The sequence below is a fragment of the Camelina sativa genome, chromosome 9 (assembly GCF_030686135.1).
Source record: "Camelina sativa cultivar CO46 ecotype springtype chromosome 9, ASM3068613v1".
In the NCBI taxonomy this organism is placed as follows: domain Eukaryota; kingdom Viridiplantae; phylum Streptophyta; class Magnoliopsida; order Brassicales; family Brassicaceae; genus Camelina; species Camelina sativa.
Window position 1 is genome coordinate 28,931,973 of NC_141888.1, and position 17,399 is coordinate 28,949,371.

At 34.5% G+C, this 17,399-nt stretch overlaps 5 protein-coding genes and 1 long non-coding RNA gene across 8 annotated transcripts; 4 read left to right on the forward strand and 2 right to left on the reverse strand.

Annotated features, from left to right (window-relative positions):
* Positions 1 to 51: 51 nt before the first annotated feature.
* On the forward strand, positions 52 to 654 carry LOC104791459 (uncharacterized). Its single transcript, XM_010517356.3, has one exon. The coding sequence runs from the start codon at positions 173 to 175 to the stop codon at positions 389 to 391; it is 219 nt and encodes a 72-aa protein (XP_010515658.2). The 5' UTR covers positions 52 to 172; the 3' UTR covers positions 392 to 654.
* LOC104711758 (uncharacterized) lies at positions 624 to 2,701 on the reverse strand. Of its 2 annotated transcripts, none has more exons than XM_087464336.1 (7): positions 2,367 to 2,701; positions 2,222 to 2,277; positions 2,048 to 2,085; positions 1,481 to 1,942; positions 1,310 to 1,393; positions 1,022 to 1,187; positions 624 to 900 (listed from the first exon to the last, which is right to left on the reverse strand). In XM_087464336.1, exons 1-7 carry the CDS (start codon positions 2,515 to 2,517, stop codon positions 772 to 774), a joined length of 1,086 nt encoding a protein of 361 aa, XP_087320462.1. In that variant the 5' UTR covers positions 2,518 to 2,701; the 3' UTR covers positions 624 to 771. The 2 variants fall into 2 exon arrangements, with proteins under 2 accessions (XP_087320462.1, XP_087320463.1); XM_087464337.1 differs by having other exon boundaries at positions 1,481 to 1,939; positions 2,367 to 2,634.
* A 244-nt stretch (positions 2,702 to 2,945) lies between these two features.
* On the forward strand, positions 2,946 to 5,491 carry LOC104791460 (protein gamma response 1-like). Its single transcript, XM_010517357.3, has 3 exons — positions 2,946 to 3,115; positions 3,304 to 4,449; positions 4,603 to 5,491. Exons 2-3 carry the CDS (start codon positions 3,312 to 3,314, stop codon positions 5,268 to 5,270), a joined length of 1,806 nt encoding a protein of 601 aa, XP_010515659.2. The 5' UTR covers positions 2,946 to 3,115; positions 3,304 to 3,311; the 3' UTR covers positions 5,271 to 5,491.
* Positions 5,492 to 5,516: 25 nt separating this feature from the next.
* LOC104711762 (SURP and G-patch domain-containing protein 1-like protein) lies at positions 5,517 to 8,933 on the forward strand. 2 transcript variants are annotated; one of them, XM_087464334.1, is made up of 9 exons: positions 5,517 to 5,674; positions 6,066 to 6,500; positions 7,005 to 7,131; positions 7,272 to 7,378; positions 7,644 to 7,805; positions 7,894 to 8,040; positions 8,119 to 8,313; positions 8,421 to 8,599; positions 8,678 to 8,933. In XM_087464334.1, the coding sequence occupies exons 2-9, from the start codon at positions 6,104 to 6,106 to the stop codon at positions 8,702 to 8,704; spliced, it is 1,341 nt and encodes a 446-aa protein (XP_087320460.1). In that variant the 5' UTR covers positions 5,517 to 5,674; positions 6,066 to 6,103; the 3' UTR covers positions 8,705 to 8,933. The 2 variants fall into 2 exon arrangements, with proteins under 2 accessions (XP_087320460.1, XP_087320461.1); XM_087464335.1 differs by having other exon boundaries at positions 5,522 to 5,674; positions 6,063 to 6,500.
* Positions 8,927 to 9,415, reverse strand: LOC109126180 (putative lipid-transfer protein DIR1). Its single transcript, XM_087464338.1, has one exon. It carries the CDS (start codon positions 9,413 to 9,415, stop codon positions 9,038 to 9,040), a length of 378 nt encoding a protein of 125 aa, XP_087320464.1. The 3' UTR covers positions 8,927 to 9,037.
* Positions 9,416 to 12,697: 3,282 nt separating this feature from the next.
* Positions 12,698 to 13,408, forward strand: LOC147938939 (uncharacterized). Its single transcript, XR_015565911.1, has 3 exons — positions 12,698 to 12,877; positions 12,948 to 13,218; positions 13,303 to 13,408. It is a non-coding gene; the product is annotated as an uncharacterized LOC147938939 (long non-coding RNA).
* The last annotated feature ends 3,991 nt before the right edge of the window (positions 13,409 to 17,399 follow it).

A 17,399-nucleotide genomic window follows, 5' to 3' on the forward strand; every position in this document is an offset into this window, starting at 1 on the left:
TTAGTAATCGAGTCATATTACGTTATTACAAGTTTTTTTGTTAGGTACCTGTAATAATAATATTACTAAACCCAAACAAAAGCAAAAGAATACTAAAATCAAGATCTGCGTTTTTCCCCTGAAACAAAAACAACCAAACAAAAAAAAAAGAAGAGAGAAAGAAAAGAAAAAAATGTTACAGCTGTTTTTCACGATAGCGTTCTCGGCGGCGCCGTTAACTCTCTACATACCGCCGGTAAGATGTTTAACGGTGTTCGTGGAGACGATGGAAGAGATGGGAATGGAAGGTAGGGTTTATAGCCGGAGACTCTTCCCTCGCGCTAGAATTGCTTGGTCTAGGCTCCTTGATTGCTTCTTCTCCACTTCTCGCCCTCTCGCTGTCGCTTCTTAAAAAAAATTTGTGTTCGTCTTCTCTTCCTTTCTCTGTAGATATTATATGTAATTTCCTTCTTGTGTTCTTCATCACATATATATTATGTTTTTGATTTTTAGGTGTTTTTTTTTTTTTTGGTGGTGGTTGTTGATCTTAATAATGATTAGAGACAGATCTCCCTCTTTTTGTTCTCTAATCTCTGTTTTATTTTAGAATCAAATCGGTGTATGTGTAAAAGAAAAGTGAGAGATTGAATCAAACTTTTCAGGGATTACATATTATGTGGGAATCTGAGCAAAATTATCATCTCGTTTAGTAGTTACAGTTGAAATAAAGGAAATTAACAACAAAAGAATGAATCAAATATAGAACGAATGAATTTGGAAAAAAAGTTGTTTTTAGTTGGCTAAAGTGCAAGGCTTTAAGAACCAGAGAACGTCCAAGCCCCTTGCTACTGTTTCCTTGGCTTCTCCACTCTTTCTGTTCTTCTCTTCTTCTGCTTCATCCTCTTTTCTCTTCAACACTTCCTGTGTACACAAAGACAGAACTCAATTTGGTGTTGCAGAATTTGACTTAAAAGGGTTAGACTTTAAGCTTAGTATGTGTCTGTTTTTTTTAGCAAGGAAAGGAAAGGGTATGATAACATACCGTAGGTTTGGTCCTCAAGGGTTTCAAAGGAGCTGTGCGGTTCTCTGAGAAGCACTGAGGAGATGGTGGATTTGTTCTGATTTGCTGCAGGAATCGTTCGTGTCCTTTGTTCTTTACAGTCTCCAGTTTTAGAGGAATAGGGATGTTCTCTGCATCATCCATTCTCCTGAAAAAAAATCATCACAGAATCCAAAGTTTAGTACTTTATTTACTTACCTCACCTCATCAGTAGTATGTCTCAGACTTAAAACATATAAAATGAAAGTTAATTAAGAAGCAAAAACTTACTTGTTTCTTCTACCATCCTCTCCTTTGCTCTTTACAGTCTCCACATTAAGTGAGACAGGAATGTTCTCTGCATCATCCACTCTCCTGCAAATACCCAAAGTTTAGTAACTCAATTCTATGTTGGTTTTTGCATAAACACAATTATACTGCAAGCAACATGGTAAAACTTACTTCTTTCTTCTACGGTTCTCTTTAAAGGTGCTTCCTTTAACATCCGTGGTCTCTTGGAGTTTATCTTTGCTTACTTCAAGCAATGGCTTTCTTTCTTTTTTCAATTCCAAGTCATGAGCAGAGTAAGGCTGGTTTATTACCCCACCACCCACTTGATGATGAATCTCCTTCACTTCAGACTTCCCAGTTTCTTCTCTCTCAGTTACCCTTGTGGCTAATCTCTTCAACTCATAGCAAAAATCTGAGATGTGCCCAAATATGTCTCTCCCTGAAAACAGATTCCTAGCTGACTGTGTGCTCTTTAGTCTCGGTGCTTCTTTATTCGGTTTCTTGACAGAAGTTGATTTAATTGCTGATCTCCAGGATTTGATTTGGTAGCTTGGAGGTGTGGCTAAGTTTGGGTTCTGATTTTCACTTTCTTGGTTTTTTGGAGTAGACGGTGATAAGCCATATCCCCTCCTTCTATACAAGTAAATGGGATATAAGAGTCAGTCAAAAACCATAGCAAAACATTGAGGTTGGAGATTTCAAGTAGAGAGTTAAAAAGAGCATCTCTCTCAATTGTACCTCTGATTCTGCTCATTCGTATCCCTCAGACTCGGATGCTTCAAAAACAGAAAGAAACACGAGGGTAAGTTTAGTAAAGTTTAAACCTTTGGGCAGCCGAAGAAACTATAACTTCAATTATGATTCATATCTTTGTGAGGAAACAAGAAAGTAAAAGAAGAAGGAGAAGCAAACCTTGGAAGAAGTGGGCGTTGAGAAAAAGTCTTCAGGTCTCTTGGGGTGATTACAGTCTTGAATTTGAGATAAAAGGCAGAATTAGTAAAGATATGCAGAAGAATAAACGAAGAATTGGGGAAAGAGAGAGTTTCTTGAATATTACCAGGTTTGCAGAACCAAGCATCGTCGTCAACAGTGTCTAAATGGCTTGGAGCCGAGAAATCGAACCACTTAGGAGCTCTTATGTGTTCGTAGAAAACGTCTTCAACAAAACGAGAATCGATTCGCTTCCAATCGATCTGAGCAGGCTCCATTAGAGAGAATACAGAGATTGAGAGAGACACAGAGAGAGAAGAGAAAGAGTTCTTGGATGGAGAGAAAAAGAAGGAGTAGAAGAATGTAACCGTTGGAGTGAACGTTACAGAGCCATATGTGCGCGCACGTGGCTCTCTCTTGTTACCGTTGCAGCTTTATTTATTCACATCACACCTCTCGTCCATTGGGGTTACTATTTCTTTATCATTTAATAGAAATCCCAAAAGCCACGCCACGTGGAAAAATACGAGACGTGGGAATTGTTGTGTTAATATTATGGGCTTCTGTGGGCTTTACCTTTACCCCGAACAGGCCATAACATCGGGTCGGATTTGCGAGTTATCCGCTCCAACAAACTTAAAATCGGGTCGGGTCTTCTAGCAAGCTTCTCGGGTAAGCCTCCCTCCACTGAAACTTGAAAATTTTTGAAGTACTAAAAATCTCAACGCGCGAAAATTCCGAAATTATAGAGGGAAAGAGACGGCAATTAATCTTAAAAACAATTTGGATACTCTCTAATTCCCAGATTAGTCTTCTGGGTTTTTTCACATCTCCGAATCAATCATCAAAAGCTTCTGGGTCGTTTCATTTCCAAATGTAAGTTTACACTTCTTCGTTTTCTCCAATGTTTATTAGATCCAATTGATTTGTAGAAGAACTGATTCGATCCGAGATCAGAGTTGTAAGGAAATTGAAATTTTTGTTGTGATGTTTTAGGTAGCGAAATGCCCTAATTTTCTGGGGCTTTGTTGATGATCCATTTTTTTGCAATTTCTGATTTACAGTTTTGAAGATGGGAGATGAGACAGTTGATGGTATAGAAGCCAAGTACATAACTGGTCTCAGTACCATAATGGTTGCTACAATCCAAGAAGCCAAAGATCGAATATCTCAGATCGAGTACATTTTTTGTAGCCAGTTGTTTCCGAATATACAATCTAGATCCAAAGCTTTGGAAAAAGTTTATTCAGAGGCTCGTCTTGGTGCTTGTGATGCGTGGAAAGAGAGAGAGAAATCTCTGTTATCTCAGGTTGAGGAGCTTAAGGTTGAGAATCAGCTGATTAAGTCTAAGAATCTGGATTTGATCAAGGATAAGGAGAAGCTAGCTGAACAACTTGATAAAACTGCTTCTACGCCTCTTAGATTGACGAGTTTACAAGACTATATTGATCATTTGAAAAAGAAGCTCATGAGTAGATCTAAGGAAGTTAATGATGCTAGAGATTTGTATTGTGGGTTAGTTCAGTTGTTACAGGTTAAAGGTTCGGATGAGCTTAGTGAAGATGGGATTAATATGATTCTTACTGAAGTGAGGAGCCTTAAGGTGAAGGCTGAGGATGTTTCGAAGAAGACATTGGTGACTGAGAATCTTCTGAAGAAAATGGAGTATCTGTCAGCAGAAGTAGCAGAGAGTGAAAGGAAGTTAAGCTGCGTTGAAGAAGAGAAACAAAGGTTGACAACTAGGTCACAGGTGTTTGAGGAGAATGTTGGTAGACTTGAAGAGCTACTTAGGCAGAAGAGCGACGAGCTTGAGGAAGGAAAGACGGCTTTAGAGGTTTTGCAGAGTAGGCTCAACTTGACAGAGAGGGAATTGTTGGAGTGTAAACAGAAGATTGCAGATCATGAGAAAGAAAAGAGAGTGGTTATGGGTAAAGCAAAGGACGCTATGCCTATGAAGCAGGTCAGATATGGAAGCTACTTGGCTGCTGACTTGGAAGCTTTACGTTGCCAGAGTGAGGAGAAATCATCTGAGTTAGCTATACAGAAAAAGAAAAGAAAAGAGCTCCATAGTCTTTACAAAAAGCTGAAAGACCAGTATGGTTATCTCTGCGAAAGGTATGGTCTTGCTGCTGACAGTGTTTTTCACCAAGGCAGCCTTGACGATGAGTATAACCAAATGGGACAACATGAGAAACCAGCCATTGCGAGTTGTAAGTATTGGCAGTCTCTGACTCTGCTAACTACTCCTCTTGTGTTCAATTAATTGCTTTAATTGGTCATGATGCTTCAACTGCCTGCTTCTTGTTCCATTAGACAAATCATTCAGCTTGAATATCCACTTTTTTATTTTTTTTTTATTACAGCTCTTGAAAGGAAACACTCAGAAGCTACTGAAGTAGCGGACAAAGTGAGAATTGGTAGTGGCACGAGTGGCAGCAACTGTGGGAAAGAGAGTATAATCAAAACAGTGCAGACACCTATCACTTCCATCTCTCCAATGGTGCAGTCACCTGGTGTTAGAAGTGGCCCGTCTGCTGGAAAATCTCCACAGCTAAGCGGATTAAAGCGTTCAGCTTCCATTTGGAGAGACACAAGGTCTCGACAATCTCCTGGAGGCAATGATCCTCATGATGATTTTCTAGATACTCCAATTGAGAATGTCAAAAGGGGCGCTGTTCAAGTAAAACATGTTCACAATGTTGCCAAGAAAGATGATTCAGACGACGAGACACAGGACATGAATCCTAAACCGAGTCCATCAAGGCAGCGAATTCAAGTTGCTGATACGAGTAAAAAAAGTTTCAAGCATGTGGAGTCAGTGAGGAAAAAAGCTGAGAGGGAGAATTTGAAAGGGGTAGAGTGTAAACAATGCAAGAAATTCTATGATGCTGTTCATCCTGAGAATGATGGAAATGGTAACAAAAGCTTGAGATGTGAGCACCATGAAGGCGTGTCGAGGCATCGTTATAGATACGCTCCTCCAATGACTCCTGAAGGATTTTGGAACATCGGGTTCGAATCCGAAATGTGATATTTGTATATGTTTGGTTCTTTGGTTCTTTGGATAGGTAGACCACAGTGAAAATTATTGATTTTCTTCATTCTCGAAGAAAATAGCAACTAAAGATGATTTATTTAGTTCAACTAGACTCTGTTATTCTAATTTTATTTTTAGATCCTAATGTATCAATCAATTAAACTCTAGCAGGATGAAAATAAACAGCTATGAAACTTTCGGGCCCTTACTATAAATATGAGAAACCTTATGTACCCAATTGAAAAGGAAAAGGAAATAAGGGACTCCTTTACGTGTATATAAGATTATTAGGCGCACAACAATCGACCTTCATCTTTTTTTCCGATTCAATCTCCTCCGATCAACTTGCCTCCCGTTTCCGTTTTGTCCGACGACTTCTGATCGGGAAATCAGCGCAGGTGACAACATCGCTAATCTGTTTTCCGTTTAATTCGTTTTGTTTTTTCTATTCTCTGAATCAATTGTTTCTATAGATCTTAATTTTAGTTCGTTTGTTTCCGAGTCGAATGATTCGTTGTAACCTAGGTCTTTCGTGTTGTCGTTCTTAGTGGATTCTGGATTTTTGTTGGTTAATTTCTGAAGCTTTGGTTTTTTAGATTTCGAGATTTGTTTTTTCCACCTATATCTTTGATATCCTTGTTACTTCTTTGGAATAATGCTCCTTTAGAATTTGATATCATCGAATCCTGTTAGACGAATTTATGTGCGATTGTATTTTCTTATATGTATATCGAGCTCAATTAGGTTGTGTTGGATTCTAAATAGTTTGAGAGCTTATCTGTTCAGCAGAAACTTCGATACAAGTATTTGCACTTGGTTTGTTGGCAATGGAGAAAGGAGCACCTCCTAGCATCTTTGTGAATGATGGGTCATTCATGGAAAGATTCAGACAGCTTCAACAGGAGAAAAATAAAGAGAAAGATAAGGTTGTATCTGTAGAGGATTCTAAGCCGGTGAAGATAATAACTGGGGTTTCAAATCCCAGACCTTCTGCTAGTAAAATTTCCATTGGATTAAAGACCAATGATGCCCAGAAGAAAGGTGGGAAGCTTGCTTTCAGCTTGAAGCAAAAGTCTAAGCTTCTTGCACCTCCTATTAAGCTTGGTACAGAAGAAGATGAGGATGAGGAGGATGCTAAAAATGATCAAGGCTTTGGATCTGCCAAGCGTCAAAAGTTAGAGCAGGGAGTCACGCCTGTAAAGTCAGCAAAAGTACCTGATGTTGGTAATGGCTGTTTATTTAGATATCTTTGTTTGAGTGTTCTTTGTGGAAGTCTCTGTGATGATTCTAGTTTAGCTTGCTTTTTTTATGGGTCCATATTCTCATAAGTCATTCTCTATTCCATTTAGTAAGTGTTCCACGAGGGTTAAGAACAGTTATGCCATATGATGTCAAGAGTCCCGAGTTTCCTGTCTGTTCTATGTCTTTATTGATGAATCTGTGTGTCATATATGACACGAGGAAAGCCTAGGAGTCCTACGTTGTCAATAGTTCCAAGTTCCTGTCAGTGTATGTAGGGGTCCTATTGATGGAGCTGCGTTTTTCTTCTGGAATGGAAAGGAAAAAAAACAGTCTGGAAATTTAATTGTCTACTTAAATGCAGTGTCTTCCTTAACCAACAATCCAATTGCTGGAATGATTTGGCATATCTCCCACGCCTGCTACAAGAGTGATTTGCATTCGTTGTTCATGGACTCGGTATTAATCAGTTTTATAAGTGATATGCAGCACCACCTCCGCCCAGTGATCCTACTGTGAAGAAAGTTGCTGATAAACTAGCAAGCTTTGTTGCTAAGCATGGAAGGCCATTTGAGCATATTACACGGCAAAAGAACCCTGGGGAGACACCATTTAAGTATGTATTTCATTGCTTTTGGAGTATCTACAGTTTAACGTTTCTGGTTTCTCTCTTTTATACACATACTTCATCGGTATTTGCTTTTTCTTGGTTTTGTTTGTTGACCTTATGTATCTTGTGTCCTGTTTCCTAAACAGATTTCTTTTTGACGAGGACTGTGCGGACTACAAGTACTATGTATTCAGGCTGTCTGAAGAGGAAAAATCAATTTCACAAACCAAGGATTCTGGTGTACTTCACAGTAGTAAGTATTAGATACCTGCATTTCTATAGAACAAAAGCCGTGCAACTGATTTTCGCTGTTCTATTTATCCATATATATATTTCAGAACATGTTTAGCTAAGCATGTGCAGAGAATATTTGACTCATTTCTTTTTTTTCCGAGTTTTTTTAATCCTACAATATAATTTATATGTGTTATGTAGTGTGAGATTATGTGAGGCTGCTCTTCCTGCTACCATATCTTACTGTATTCTTAGTGCCAATTTCCTTCATTATATCTTTCCAGGTGATGCAGGCCTGCGAATGTCCACAGCAGCAATCACTTTGCAAAAGCCAGCTCATCAACAAACAGGTTATCAGATCCCTGCCTCAGCCCTCTATGATGCTCCTGAGGAACCTGGAGCTTCTTCTAGATATTCTCAGGCAGCAATTACAAGATCCAGCAACAGTATGTTCACTCGCTTTTATTGGCCTAGGTTCCCCTCCTATCACTGGTATCTAGCTTTGATTGTGGGTTAAATGTGTTTGATCTGCAGGTGACTCCTCTAGTGGCCCGAGGGGTGCAGACCCTATATCAATGATGGAGTTTTACATGAAGAAGGCTGCCCAAGAAGAAAAGATGAGACGTCCTAGGCAGTCGAAAGATGAAATGCCCCCGCCAGCTTCACTTCAAGGCCCGTCTGGTGAGAATGAATCATATTGTTATTTCTTGTTTTAGGCAGCTGTGATGTCTTATATTGTGCAACCACGTTTGTCCTCAGCAACTGCCTCCACAGACCCGGGAAAGAGAGGTCATCACATGGGTGACTATATCCCTGACGAGGAGTTAGATAAGTTCCTTGCAAAGTGTAACGATGCAGCTGCACAAAAAGCCACAAAGGAGGCTGCTGAGAAGGCCAAGATCCAAGCAGATAATGTTGGACATAAGCTCTTGTCAAAGATGGGTTGGAAAGAAGGTGCTTACTTGCCTCACTTTATCTGTAAACTTGTGCCCTTGTTACTTTCTGTATCTTGTGCCTCTATGGAGACAAGGAGCTTAGAAAATTGGAGGAGTGGATTACAGGTGAAGGTATAGGAAGCTCCAGAAAGGGGATGGCAGACCCTATAATGGCAGGAGACGTAAAGACAAACAACTTGGGAGTTGGGGCTTCTGCTCCAGGAGAAGTTATGCCTGAGGATGATATATACGAGCAGTACAAGAAGCGGATGATGCTGGGTTACAAACACAGACCCAATCCATTGGTACGTGTGCTATCTTTAGCTCCTTTCGTTTTGTAATAGCACATCTTTTTTACTCACCTTGCGTCTATTGCTCTACAGGGAAATCCCAGGAAGGCGTATTACTAAGGATCAATCAGCATGCTGAGCACAAGTATTACCTTTCTCTCATCCCAGGACCGGCTGAGCTTTGCTTTTCTATTATAAAGAATGTTCAAGTTTTTTGGATTGCTGATAAATTGAAGTGTTGGTATGGATTGAATTTGCCTTTCCAGTGTGCAAATATATATCTTTGACAGAAATTTCAGTTGCTATACAGTACAATGGATTTATTATTGGAAACGACTAAGATTTTTAATCGATTGTCATAACTTTATTAATGTTTTGGAAGCCTAATACACAAAACAGCGTGTTTATTAGATTGAAAGGTAATATAAAAAAGAAAAGGAAGATATGTCCTTTCTAGTTAATGACATCGCAGGGTGGGAAATTAGCAGAGCATCTCTGAGGAAGCTGAAGAGCCATGGAGCGGTCAATGCCAGAGAGTGGAGGTCCATTGGCAAGAAGGCAAAGACAAGGACGACCAAGTGTGACAACGGCAGAGCAACATGTTTCGGTCGGTGGGATCGGGCTGAAAGGAGCTACAGCTGCTCTACATGGTATCAGCTGCACCAGAGCAGAGAAGAATGTTCTGCTGCATCCTCCCACTTCTTCCTCAGGCAACATTGGTGGTGGAGGTGGTTGCTGCAGGTCCTCTTGCTGTGCTGTGACTATGGTAAGAACGGTTATGGTCATGAGCAGTGCCATTCCTAACCCAACTCTCATAGCTTTCATCATCATGTAAAACACTGATGGTAGTGAGATGACGCAACAAAGAGATCATGCTTCTTTATATACATGCAATTAAAAAGGGTGCATGTCATGCCGTTCGTTTCACACCTTTCTCCTACCTTACAACCAAAATAGCTTCACGATTACTCCGTGTGTTTCCCCCAATTTTAAAGAGTTTGAATCTTCCGATCAAGTTCACAAATCTTACAACATCCATCTGTAAAAATGATGACTACTTTACTTTCATTAGTTTATTACTATAGATGATGACATATATGATATGTTTATGTGACTTTGATGTTTCATCAGCACACTCTCAATAATATGATGTGTTTCTGTCATAATTCTTTTTATCAATATTGTGGCCACTATAATATGTTCTAGTACTGATTTTAGCATTGTTGTACAGATACTCCATATACTTCTTTAGTATAATGAAAAACTAATGACACCACCAAGACCACGTAGTTGTTAAGTGTAACTAAATAGTACTATTTTAGTTGAAATGCACACCACAAAGCCGTCACTGTAAACTGGAGTAGGATTGTTATTATATTGTGTGAAACACATATTTGTGTGAATTAGTTCGCCTCAGTCATCAGACGTAATGAGATTAGACACCTAATTGACACCTAATTTTTTGTGATCCTTGGATTCAAACTTATAATACTAGTTGTAGTTTATCAATTATATTAAACGAGAAGTGAAAACGTCCCACATTCAATCTCAGCAAAATTTTACCATTATACCATTAATGAAATTGCCCTTCACATTGTAATATTTTGTCCCTGGACGTAAAATTACCTATTTTCGCATTAAAAATAAATCAAAAATCGGATTAGAAATAATCTAATTGCATAAAAAGTTAATTGCACAAATAGAATTTGCTAAATTAATCGCTAAATTTTATGAATAAGATCTCTTTCACGCTTAATCAAAGGATACATGACATAATATAACACGCATAAATTGGGTAATTGATGGGCTTAGGTTAGATTTTTAAAAGATCCACGTAAATAAAAATTATGGGTTTATGCATGAAAAAAGCCCGATGAGAAAAGACCGTCTTTCTGTAAACCCTAAAAACCTAGAAACCCTAGAAATATAGATGCTTTACAACTATAAATACAATGATTTTCGTATGCTTTCACCATAACCCGAAAAAAGCATTCTTCTCTTGAATTTTAATAATTCTTTTATTATGTTCTCAAATTTATATTTGTATTCCGATCTTGCTGTTTTAAATGATACATCGACTGATCCCTTTTATTTTCCTGTTCGTATAGTGGTTTCTTGGAAAGCAAGATCCACAAATCATAAAGCTTTGGTTGTTGTTGGTTTATCTTCTAATCAAGGTATAAAATCGTTTTTTTTTTGTTGAGTTTTATAGATTCGTTCATATTCTCAATTTCTAATTTGTATTCTGATTTTGTTGTTTCTTATGATTCACTTTTATTTTCCTGTTCGTGTAGCTGTTTCTTGGAAAGCAAAATTTCAAATCTTACTGTTTTGTATTATTCACCTAATTTAATGTGTTTTTCTGATTTTGTAGTGGTTTCTTAGGAACCAAGATTCGAAACTCACCAAGCTTCGGTTATTGTTGGTTCACCTTTAAAAAACGGTATAATATTTTACTATTTGTATTCCGATCTTGCTGTTTTAAATGATACATCGACTGATCCCTTTTATTTTCCTGTTCGTATAGTGGTTTCTTGGAAAGCAAGATCCACAAATCATAAAGCTTTGGTTGTTGTTGGTTCATCTTCTAATCAAGGTATAAAATCGTTTTTTTTTTGTTGAGTTTTATAGATTCGTTCATATTCTCAATTTCTAATTTGTATTCTGATTTTGTTGTTTCTTATGATTCACTTTTATTTTCCTGTTCGTGTAGCTGTTTCTTGGAAAGCAAAATTTCAAATCTTACTGTTTTGTATTATTCACCTAATTTAATGTGTTTTTCTGATTTTGTAGTGGTTTCTTGGGAACCAAGATTCGAAACTCACCAAGCTTTGGTTATTGTTGGTTAACCTTTAAAAAAGGGTATAATATTTTACTATTTTGAATGATGATTTACATTAGTTTCTTTTGTCATGATCTCAAAATTATATTGGTTGCGAGCCAGAGATTATATATTACTATATTTTACTATATATTAGTTTCACTACAGATCTACAGAGTAATTGTATTAACCTGTTTGTATGGTTATTTCATATATAATAATATAATAATAATAATTTTTTGATTCAGGTATTGTGGAGGAGACTTTGATACTTAATAATATCAGGTATAATTTCTTATAATTATAATTCTTATCATGATTGTATTTTCCTTTTAAAAATTATTTATAGTTTATAATAATAAATAGTAGTTTTGTCTAAACTTGGATTGCCATGTTTCAGGACTATTATGATCGTAGATATCCATGGATTCGATTTACGGGTATTTCGTTTTTTTAAAATTGTGTTATGTAATTTTATGTGTAACTTAAATTCTACCATGTTTTAACTATTTTTAAAACGTTATATAAACATGTTTTATTTGATAATTTTGATTTACTTTTAACTAAAATATTGAACAGGTATCACCTAGGGAATGCTACAATGAAGATGGTCCTGAGGATAATGGTATGAATCGTCCGATGGCTACGACAGCTAAATTCTCGGAATGGATTATATTCAATACACAAGTTGCTCAAGCCAAAGGAATTACTTATTCTGAAATTCCAAAACCATTTGTTTGGTGTCCTAGAGATATGATATGGAAGAGAAAATCAAGGAGAAGACAATTTCAATCGCCATACAATATTCCTATAATATTTGTTTCGTTAAATTAATTTGAAATTTCTTTAAATGTAACAGTAGTCTTAAATTTATTATATTTAGCTTTCATATTTTTGAAATTATTTCACTTTAATGAGTTTTGTATGATATACAGTCTTCTCAATACATATAAAATATTTATCGTCATAAAGCTATTATATGGAAGACAATATAAAGCTGTTATCGTCATATTTCTCATATTTTTATTTCAATAAAAATTGAGATCGTTGAAAAAATTATGGTATATGTGATTAGTAACAACTTTAATTCAAGCAACAGCAAAATTCAAACCGAGAATATGAACGAATGCATGTATGGATGCAAGTCCAAATAAAAAAGTTTTTTGTTATTTTCAAAGTCTTCGCATTGGTTAAAACAATTTCGAACTGACATTACAAAATTGACATAATTGTTTTACGTAACTTCCAATCACTCTTCCTATTCTCCTTTCTTCTTTCTAACGTGTAACCTCTCACCTTTCTTCTTTCTAAAAAATAACCAAGTACCAAACAAGGAGATGGTTGCATACATAGAAGATTTGAATCCATCAACAGATAGGTTGAGTGTTGCTGTTAAAGTACTGAGGCTGTGGATACCCGAAATCATTATAATGCAGCCTACCTACATTTGTTTGATCTTGGTTGATGAGAAGGTAACAATCCATTTATATCCATCATCTCCTTAAAGTTTAAATCTGAAATTAGTTTTTTCATATAATTTAGGGAAAAAGAATTGAAGCTAAATTCAGAAGTCAGCTTTACTTTGCTGAGTACATAGACGTGTTGCAAGAAGGACGATGGTTTCTTCTTTACAAGTTCCAAGTTGTTGAAAATCAGAATATTTACAGGAATTGTAACAATTCTTTTGAAATATTGATCACTCGCCAAACTCGCATCACTCCGATCCCACCTAGATGTGGAGACAATTTTTTTCATCTAATAGATGCACTAACAGTGGAAAATGCTGCAGAAGATGAGAGTAATTGTTGTGTTGGTAAATTAATTTAAATATACTGTTTAACTTACTGTTTTTATAAAACATTATTTCCTTAGATTCATAGTTTTCTGAATTTTTCAGATTTTTGTGGAACGGTGGTAAGGGTAAGGCAAGGTCGTAAAATTGTTTTCCTAGAAAATGAAGTTGGATTCAATGGTCTGAAAGAGGTTCTTCCCTTTACTGTAATTGACATCAAGTAAGTTTATAGTTTTAAAATTTTAAAAACAAGTACTACCTCATTTGATTTATTTTTGCCAATGAAAATAGTACATAATTATTAAGACTGAAGTTGTCAGTTGTTGTTTTTTTAAATGCAAAGTAACGAACAGGTTGAATGTATTGCCGTCGGTGATACATGTTTGGAATTTCGTGAAAAATGGGAACAACATGTTGCAAGTCCTTCCTATGCCAGTGAACCAATATTGTGTCTGCTTACGTTTTGGAGAATCTCTGTCTTTGGAGGTATTAAGCAATAAATAAGCATTTGTTTTAGATAAGCCAATATATCAAATTAAAGATTTGGAACTTACTTATTTTAGTAAAAGGTCGGCGTTGTCTAATGTCTCAAATAAGATGTTCTAAATTTTTACTTGGCAACGAAGCAAGAGCATTCACTACAGATCCTGCACTGTAAGTTCTTAAATTTCCTATACTATGACAGATTATTAATATGGAATCAATTATATTAAACGAGAAGTGAAAACGTCCCACATTCAATATCAGCAAAATTTTACCATTATACCATTAATGAAATTGCCCTTGAAGTTGAAATATTTTGCCCCTGAACGTAAATTTACCTATTTTCGCATTAAAAATAAATCAAAAATCGATTTAAAAATAATCTAATTGCATAAAAAGTTATTTGCAAAACTAGAATTTGCTAATTTAATCCCTAAATTTCCTGGAAAACACCCCTTTTACAACTATAGTTTTGTTTTATACTATAAATTCTACAGATTTGAGATAATTAATGGGCTTAGATTGTTTATAGACTAACAAGCTTCTGCAGGAAAAAAAAAACCCGACGACAATACACCTCCTTACTGGAAACCCTAAAAAGATATATCATTTACAACTATAAATACAATGCTATCGTTTGCTTTCACCATAACTCAACAAAGAAAAAAAGAAAAAAACTCTCTTCTCTTGAATTTATAGTTTTATCAATTTCAATAATTCTTTAATCATGTTCTCAAATTTATATTTGTATTCCGATCTTGATGTTTTTTATGATTCATCAACTGATACTGTTTATTTTCCTGTTCATATAGTAGTTTCTTGGAAAGCAAGATCTAATAATCATAACGCTTTGGTTGTTGTTGGTTCACCTTACAAAAAGGTATAATATTGTGCTTTTTTGGTAGAGGTTTTACGTTTAATTCTTTAATCATGTTCTCAAAAAAACTCTCTTCTATTGAATTTATAGTTTTATCAATTTCAATAATTCTTTCATCATGTTCTCAAATTTATATTTATAGTCCGATCTTGCTGTTTTTTATGATTATCGATTGATCCTATTTATTTTCCTGTTCATATAGTGGTTTCTTGGAAAGCAAGATCCAAAAATCATAACGTTTTGGTTGTTGTTGGTTCACCTAACAAAAAATGTATAATATTGTGCTTTTTTGTTGAGGTTTTACGTTTAATTCTTTAATCATATTCACAAAAAAAATATTTGTATTCCAAATTTCTATTTTTATGATTAATCGACTGATTCTTTTTATTTTTATGTTCGTATAGTGGTTTCTTGGAAAACAAGATTAATAAATCATAAAGATTTGGTTGTTGTTGGTTCACCTTACAAAAAGTGTATAATATTTTGCTTTTTTTTGTTGAGGTTTTACGTTTAATTATTTAATCATCTTCTCAACATTTTTTATTTGTATTCCGATTTTCTGTTTTTATGATTAATCGACTCATTCTTTTTATTTTTTTGTTCATATAGTGGTTTCTTGGAAAGCAAGTCCATAAATCATAAAGCTTTAGTTGTTGTTGGTTCACCTTTCGAAAAAGGTATAATATTATGCTTTTTTGATGAGGTTATAAATTTAATTCTTTTATTATGTTCTCAAAATTATAATAACACTAAAAACAAAAAATTTCTTCAATCAAAATATTTATAATATATTCTTATATTTATTTTCCATCTTTTTAAAGAAATATATTGCATATGGATCTTATTATTCTTTTATTTTTCTGTTAATGTAAAAGATAATATCAATCAATAAATTTGTTTCTAATTAATATCAGGTATTATTTTATATAATCAGAATGATTAACATGTTAAATTATTTCTATTATATATAATTTCTTTTCATAAGTTGATTACACTTGGATTGCCATATTTGCAGGATAACTATGATCGTTAATAGCCATGTATATTTTTGGGAATATAGAAACAAAATTGTTTAATTTTTATCTTTAGCTTACATTCATGTAGATTATTTAAACAATGATGTTATATGAGAATTGATAATAATTCTATGTTTTAATTATTACTTTTCATTATAAAAAAAAAAATATTGAACATGTTAAACCTAAAGAATACTACAATGAGGATGGTCCTGAGGATGATGTTATGATTCCTTCAACGACTACAACAACTAAATTTTCAGATTGGATTATATTCAATACACAAGCTACTCAAGCCAAAGAAATCCCTTATGCTGGAATTTCAAACCCATCCGTTTGGTATCATAAAGACATGATATGGAAGCCAAGATAAAAAAGAAGACAATTTTTTCACCCTGCAATATTCCTATAATATTTGTTTCTTTAATTTAATTTCAAATTTTTGAAATTTGGTAAATTTAAGACGATAAATATGTAAGAAAGCTTTATAATAGGAAAACTTACTCTTCGTTTTTTATTTCGAAAAAAAGTTCAGTATGCACGTTGTTAGCCGAAAGGTATCCGGAGCTTTCAACAAGCACCAGACGTCCAATTAAATCAAAAGATTAGAATTAATATAGTTTGGTCAGTTACACATATTTAATAGAAAATATACAGATTAGACAACTCAATAACTGTTATATACCTTTATTTGTAAAAATCATACTGGCAAAGGATAAAATTTACGATTCAAATAAAATTTACAAATTTGAAATGATAAAGATGGAAATAACTATTGTTGAAAAAGAAAATTAACATATCTCAGAAAAAAAAATATATATATATATATATGTTATATATAACTACTTTAAATGGATGATTATTTGTATTTATTATAAACTTAAAGTGATAAAGATGGAAATAAATATATTTTGGTTAGTCTTTTATTTAGATTTTATATTATCGATAGATTAGGATGTAAGTAAGTATTGTTTAAATCAGTAAATTAACATATAGAAGAGATATATATGTTATATATTTACACATATCTATTATTATAAATACACAAATTTTATATTATTAAATAATTTTATATATTTAGGAATATATAGCAATCTCTTAGGTTATATATATAAACGTCGGTCAGAGTTTATGATTGATATCAAATCTCAAATATTTCCCAAGGTTCTTAAAAAAAATTTGCATTCAATGCGTTTGAAAATCTAAATTTGCTTATAATTACTGGTTTCGCTTAGTGCAGGTTATATTATGGTCTGTATTCTCTGACTGATCGTGTTTCACGTTTGAATCCTTCAAAATAAGAATGGAAAAATCTTATTGTGATGATTACTTGGTCGGTAAGTTACCTTTGCTCCATAATTTAAAATCTCCCATAATTAACTTCTAATGTACTATGCACTATTTTGATATGAGTTTACGTCTTAAATTTTAAGATGTCATTGGAAAAGTAATCAATGTTGGGTAATTCAATACTTGGGATCATATAAAAGACTCCATGGTTCTGAATAACGGAAATAAATATGAGCTTAGATCACAAACTGATCATATTTGTCAGTTGGTAAAGATGTGTACAAGGAATTTAAAGATGCATGCTTTGCATTGGGATTACTGGATGACGACAAAGAATATATTTTAGCTATAAAGGAGGTAAGTACATGGTGTTTTGTGCCGTTTCTAAGGAAGTTGTTTGTCATACTATTGCTTTCGAAAGGTGATTCAGTGTCTCTCGATCTCTGGGTCACTACAAAAGATATATTGTTCAAAGATATTTTGTATTTCCAAAGGAACCGTACGAACAACGAAAGTACATATATAGTTATTTTTAT

What these genes read in the sequence shown, in the direction of transcription:
- LOC104791459 (XM_010517356.3), top strand. Translation starts at nt 173, where the DNA reads ATGTTACAGCTGTTTTTCACGATAGCGTTCTCGGCGGCGCCGTTAACT.
- LOC104711758 (XM_087464336.1), bottom strand. Translation starts at nt 2,517, where the DNA reads ATGGAGCCTGCTCAGATCGATTGGAAGCGAATCGATTCTCGTTTTGTT. An exon ending in TGCTTGGTTCTGCAAACCTG is followed by an intron (nt 2,278 to 2,366) that starts GTAATATTCAAG and finishes CTCAAATTCAAG; the next exon opens with ACTGTAATCACCCCAAGAGA. An exon ending in CCTTGAGGACCAAACCTACG is followed by an intron (nt 901 to 1,021) that starts GTATGTTATCAT and finishes TTGTGTACACAG; the next exon opens with GAAGTGTTGAAGAGAAAAGA.
- LOC104711762 (XM_087464334.1), top strand. Translation starts at nt 6,104, where the DNA reads ATGGAGAAAGGAGCACCTCCTAGCATCTTTGTGAATGATGGGTCATTC. An exon ending in CCTGGGGAGACACCATTTAA is followed by an intron (nt 7,132 to 7,271) that starts GTATGTATTTCA and finishes TTTCCTAAACAG; the next exon opens with ATTTCTTTTTGACGAGGACT. An exon ending in AACACAGACCCAATCCATTG is followed by an intron (nt 8,600 to 8,677) that starts GTACGTGTGCTA and finishes ATTGCTCTACAG; the next exon opens with GGAAATCCCAGGAAGGCGTA.
- LOC109126180 (XM_087464338.1), bottom strand. Translation starts at nt 9,415, where the DNA reads ATGATGATGAAAGCTATGAGAGTTGGGTTAGGAATGGCACTGCTCATG.
- LOC104791460 (XM_010517357.3), top strand. Translation starts at nt 3,312, where the DNA reads ATGGGAGATGAGACAGTTGATGGTATAGAAGCCAAGTACATAACTGGT. An exon ending in GAAACCAGCCATTGCGAGTT is followed by an intron (nt 4,450 to 4,602) that starts GTAAGTATTGGC and finishes TTTTTATTACAG; the next exon opens with CTCTTGAAAGGAAACACTCA.